This window comes from Asparagus officinalis, chromosome 8, assembly GCF_001876935.1.
Source record: "Asparagus officinalis chromosome 8, Aspof.V1, whole genome shotgun sequence".
Lineage (NCBI taxonomy): Eukaryota > Viridiplantae > Streptophyta > Magnoliopsida > Asparagales > Asparagaceae > Asparagus > Asparagus officinalis.
This window is the reverse complement of record NC_033801.1, coordinates 18,176,087-18,181,810: the sequence shown is the minus strand read 5'-3', so window position 1 is coordinate 18,181,810 and position 5,724 is coordinate 18,176,087. Positions and strand designations below refer to the sequence as shown.

General features: G+C 37.7%; 1 protein-coding gene across 1 annotated transcript; it reads right to left on the bottom strand.

Annotated features, from left to right (window-relative positions):
• Positions 1,435-5,437, bottom strand: LOC109819535. The gene is made up of 7 exons (XM_020385290.1): positions 4,971-5,437; positions 4,323-4,409; positions 3,956-4,207; positions 3,691-3,855; positions 3,541-3,594; positions 3,091-3,237; positions 1,435-2,068 (listed from the first exon to the last, which is right to left on the bottom strand). The coding sequence occupies exons 1-7, from the start codon at positions 5,130-5,132 to the stop codon at positions 1,691-1,693; spliced, it is 1,245 nt and encodes a 414-aa protein (XP_020240879.1). The 5' UTR covers positions 5,133-5,437; the 3' UTR covers positions 1,435-1,690.

Genomic DNA, 5,724 nt, shown 5'->3' with positions numbered 1-5,724 from the left:
TCCTTTCCATGACCCCTTTATCTTAAATCTTGTACATCATCGTGTTATTTCTGACAAATGTTAACATTATAGCTGACATTTCCTTTATCCATTAAATGATTGGCTGTATCGATTTGACGCAAGATGACTCATGAAAGTGGAAGAGGAAAAAAAACATTTCAAATATCACCAAAGGTTCTTGGAAAATCTATCTCAAAAAGGTTCATGGAAAATCTATCACATGTTTACTCCATATAAAGTCTTTTCTTCTCGTACTGTTCTTTAGACTTCATCAAATGCTCACACTTTAATGTCAGGAAAAAAAAGAAAAGGCTAGCCATTTATTGGAACATTGTTCTTGTCAGTGGCTTTTACACACTCTGTCCTTTTTATGAAGTTCTTCTACAAGTACTCGGCATCAATATTCAGCCTCAATTGCTGAGATTTAAATGTGTTTTTTAAGTACTCTTACGCATGAACTTTGGGGGGTTTTGTACAAAATCAAAGAAACCCTTAAACACTTTCGCAGTTATACTAAACACCCGTGAAATATTTGAAAATCTTGCAAACCATGTTAATGAGTTGAACAGAAAGTTTGAAGTATGACGCATCAAAGTTTCGTGATGAAAAAATTGACACGTTCACCGTTTATGAGATTTTCTAATAGTTCAGAAAATTTTAAGTATAATTTTGAAAGCTTAAAGGGGTGGCTTTTTTTTATTATTTGAAAAGTCTATTGGCTTTTTGTACAAAACCCCTCAAACTTCATATGGGTCTTGTTTTGAGATTTACCCTTTAATTTATGTGCAAAAGCTGGCAACCTCCCATCAAAAGGATGATAGACAAGCATGGGCATAATGTGGTGAAGGCCAACAAGGAGCCTACTAAGATAACATGTGAACAAGAATCTTGAAGGTGATTAATGAAAGACATTTCACCAACCCACATGCCCTCAAACATCTTTCTTAATCACCAAATCCTCCCCTAAAATACCACAGCGTTTTGTCCTAAACAAACCTTAACCCCTTTCTCTGACTAGTTTATTTTATGGGTATATACTGAATTTGATGAAATGTTGACTGGTAAAAGGACAAATTGGCCCCTTTTACAGCTCCATATGGGTATTTGAGCTCTGATGAGTTGCAACAAACAAATATATTAAGATCTACTAATCCACCCACCACATGCACCAAAATAACAAGCATTGCCCGTATCTGACAACATTTTGCTGAAAAAATCTATGCATAAATCTCGGATGCCCAGCTTCACTCAGAGGGATAATTTAGTCCTTTTAATGGTCAATATCATGCAGAATATGAAGATGAAGTATAAAACAATGGTCAAGATCCTCATTATCAGTAGGTGATTAAAATAACTAAATATCAGCAGAAAACCACTGACACCTTCAACTGCCCAGTTTTAATAATCCTTAATTAGTCGCACAAAGTCCAAAGCTTCATGTTAGATTTACTTAACAATTCATTTCATCCATTGATTAATTAACAAGGAGACACTCAAGAATAGAACATTAGACATCAAAGTACATAGAACAAATAACCAAAGGACTGTTTCTCTTAAGAAACTTGACCTTCTCTCCACCCTCTCTAGGGGAGACCAAAGTGAAAAAAACAAACAAAAATAAGAGAGGACTCAAAAAAAACTCAAGCCTTAAACTTATATTGAGATGTTACAAGGAGATGGGTTATTGTTTTTATGGGCAATTAGAGCTTTTCCCAGGGCCACCGAAGTAGAAATAGCTCCCCCAGTCATCATTGTTGCCATTTTGGACGTCGTAGCAGTTGGATTGCTCAGTGAAGGTGCCAACTCCTTTAGGGGCTCTTAGGTTGTTGGATTCATCAACAACTTGAATGTTTCTGAAGTAGCTAGATTTGCCAAAGCCCTCTTCAGGGAAATGGCCACTGCCCATTTGCGTGGAGGTGTGTTGGCCGTCGGGTTCGGAGTTTACGACTTCTCCTCCCCATTCTATCATTGAAGCGCTGTCAGCTAAGTAGGAGAAGAGGAAGGAAGGCCAATAGCCCAATACATAGTCGTCTCCAAATTGCATCCACCAATGCCCCTCTTTAGGGTCCTGTTAACAAAAATGCAATAAGCTATGTTTCAGAAATGAGATAAGCATTCAGTTACCAAGTACTGTTCACCTTTGTAGTGCTGTAAAGGAAAAGAAAAATTCAACTTTGCAAGAAATTTGAGGGGCAGGTTAAGATTAGGGCTAATTTCAAAAAAAAAGGGTCAATTTTCCATTTACACACAACATAAACCCCTCCCCCTAATCGAGGTTTTTCCCCCAGTCATATTATTAGCAAATTAGATGTACAGGTTTCGGTGAGAAAAGTTTAAATTTCATGAGGTTTTGTAAGACACCCTAAAGTTCGGAATCAGGGGTTGGGGTTGTGGGATAGAAACAGTCCAGGGAGGTTATGTGCAAAAGCCACCGAAGTGCAGGGGGTATTAACTCTTAAGATGAAATGAGATATAACATTATCAAAAATCCTGGTCTAAGAAATTCATGACTCAACCAACCTAAGGAGGCCATGGTTCTTATTTGATTTTAAGTAATGTGTGCTGTAGAATAATTGCAGTCACTGCCAATTATTTTAGTTTTAATCAGAAAGTAGACATTGTAAAGGTGGGCCCAGAGGCTCATATAGCCCTTGGGTGAGGGCTAAATCATGTATTTATAATCCGTGAGGGACCCACGTATGCATTATGCAAGTGTTAAGCGTATTTGTGAAAACATAAAAGAGGTTGATGTCAAATACAATTAAAAATATGATGATACTATTTGTAAATCAACATATGGGCATCACTTTTAGCATTGTTAGTTAAGTTGTCGACGCAATTCAAATAGAGTTATAGATAACAAAGCATACGCTAAAATTGTATGCACAAACATCTTAAGCCTTCAAAATTGCAATGAAAAGAGTGACCTTTAAGCTAAAGGACACTTTAAGAAGCATATATGCAGAAAAGGATTAAGAAAGAATAAAACAGGTGTCAAAGATTCTCTGCTTTCCTTTCTGAACTCTTTTGATTTTATCTTGTAAAAATTGCATGTGAGTGGGGGGTGGTGGTCTTTGGTCTTATTATTACCTTCCAGACAAGAATCTTGATATCATATTGTGAGCCACCATAGCCTGAGATTGGAAATATGCTTGCCCCCATTGCTACCTCACTGTTGATCTGAATAAACCCTGAGCACAGCAAATTGTAGCAGCCTGTTGCTTGATATGCATCACTCTGTATTTTTGTTTTTTAATGAAAATTTGTTAGATTATGGCACTTTTTTTTTCTGTTCTCATGGAAATATGAAGTTAAAAAAAAGGGGTAATTGAGGACAGACCCCCCTGCACTATCGCCAAATTGAACTTATTACTCGTGTAGTTCTATAGTCGCCGATAGGCCCCCCGACCACAAGAGAGTCAAAATTCTCACTCAGGGGTCTACCTACAACAATAGAACTACAAGGGCAGCAAGCTTAATCTGGCAATAGTATGAAGGGGTCTATCCGCAATTAACCCAGAAAAAAATTTGTGAACTTACAGTCCAGTAGGTGAAGAGCCTAGTGTGATTATCCCCATACAGATCTGGACTAACCTAATGTTTTTCAGCCAAGTAACAAAATAAAGAATCAGATTATATTCTCATCAGATAAATTACTAAACCTTTTTTGAGGAATGCAGGAAAATTTACCTGCCAACCAGCTTCAATGCTATTGAGATCCTCCCCAAATGAACCCCCCAAAATCCACAGCTGAGAAAGGCTGAACTCATTTGCTTGTTCAATCTTTGGTTCCCAGACATTGATAGTAGCTTTTGCTCCAAAGTACTTATCTCCTTCCACATAAGCAATTGCATGCTAAAAATCAAAAGAACCCCGCAAAAAAGAATCAAACTTTGAACAACTTTATTCTAAAGGCAACTTTTTTTGCCACTGGAAAAAGTTTTTAGTCCCATACTTGATGCCCACTTTGGTTGATGAGGTCAGGATCAGCAGACCTAGGGGTAGGAATGGCTCTGTGCTTCTTCTTGCCAAACCTTTTCACTGAGCTAGCTCTCAGCAAATCATCCTTCTTGGTTCTCCTAATGGGGATTGTGTCCTCAGGGCACTTGCCATTGAGATGCCACAGCTGAGTTATTGACTTGGTTTCTTTCACTGAGGCCACTTTCTTCTCATCATAAAGGCCTTCTGGATGAAAAGTTGGTCTCGCCTGAAATAATTGTTTAAAAAAAATCCAGTAAAGTTTTGATTAATATGAGAGAAAAGATTGGTGTTTTTTTTTTTTTTTTGGCTTTTTGAAAGGAAGAGGAAAAGAGAGCGAGGACCTGGATAGTGTGGTTTTTGAGGAAAGGGTGATCAAAAGCTGGTTGATGAGAGACATGAACACAGTCTATGATATCTCCATCTGGGCTCTGCATTGGTTGAAAATTAAAATTTTATTAGATAAAAAATTGAACCCTGCTTAGTAATCATTACAGCATTTAAAGATGTGTTAGAAATTGACCAAAGTTGAATTGTTAGAAATTGTTAGAAGCTGACCAAATTTGAAGTAAAGGTCTTTTTTTTTTGATGAAAATGTACTTCAAAAGAGTAAAACCCACGTAATGGATTTCGAGAGTAAAAGCAAAATGCTAGAAATATAAGAACCATAATAACGGAGTAATGAAACAGCAAGGGCTCAATAAAAGCTCCTTGTTATCAGAAAATACATCTCAAATTGAAATTTTGAACAATGCCAACAAAGACATATCTCATAAAATTAGCTGAAATAAGAAAAGGCACATAAGGAAGTAGAAGCTAATTAACAAGGCCAAAAATGTAAGAATCGGACAATAAATAAATCTGCTTTTGGCAGAAAATATACTTCAAAATGCAAATCTAGATGAAACCCACATGCTCAAATTTGCTGACTTACCCAAAAAAGGGTTTTTTTCTAAATAATCAAAACCAATTTAAAGAAAAAAAAATCAGACCTTAATGGACTTGAGAGCAGGCTTGTTCAAGCGCTTGAGGTGCTTAACCGCCGAGCCGCTGCTCGAGACGGTGGCGAACTCCGGCGGAGGCGCACGGATAAAGCAGGAGACCAGCATCAGGAGTGCCAGGAGGCCCCGGCTCGCGCTAACTCGCGCCGGCATGGCTCCTTCCTCTGAAACTAAAGACCCTTTATTTATTTTTTTTTTTTGAATATTTTTTTCTTCCGGAAAAAAAGGGGATTGACTAATGTGGAAGCTGGGGCATCATTATTTTCAGCTGATGAGCAGATGTTGAGCCTTTGATTGCGACCAAGATTAGCATCACTTGAGGGCAGTGAGAACAAAGAAGAAGCCCTCTCTCTCTCTCTCTCTCTCTCTCTCAAATTATTCCCTTTGGTTTTTGTATTTGTGTCCGTTGGAGGATTTTGAGAGGGGTACAATGGGAAGAGATGAGAGAGAAGAGTTCCGTGGGTGGAGGGGAGAGAGAGAGAGCTACTGCAATATAGCAGGGTCTCTCTCTGCTTTCCAAGCCCCGCTCCCAAAATTATTGTACCTTTTTTGCCTTTTTCTCACCGAGGCTTCTTGCAGATGGATGCCTACATAATTTGTGGTTACATTGTAACCTCAGTAAACTTTTTTTTTTAACTTTCAGATTATTTTCTTTTTTTTTTTAACTCTTTCTTCTTGACTCAAAAATAAAAACTTTCGTAAGGAATATTGAATCATGAAAAAAATTCTCATTAATCATCGAGTT

What these genes read in the sequence shown, in the direction of transcription:
- LOC109819535 (XM_020385290.1), bottom strand. Translation starts at nt 5,132, where the DNA reads ATGCCGGCGCGAGTTAGCGCGAGCCGGGGCCTCCTGGCACTCCTGATG. An exon ending in TCAAAAACCACACTATCCAG is followed by an intron (nt 4,208 to 4,322) that starts GTCCTCGCTCTC and finishes CAATTATTTCAG; the next exon opens with GCGAGACCAACTTTTCATCC. An exon ending in TCAAGATTCTTGTCTGGAAG is followed by an intron (nt 2,069 to 3,090) that starts GTAATAATAAGA and finishes TTTTGTTAACAG; the next exon opens with GACCCTAAAGAGGGGCATTG.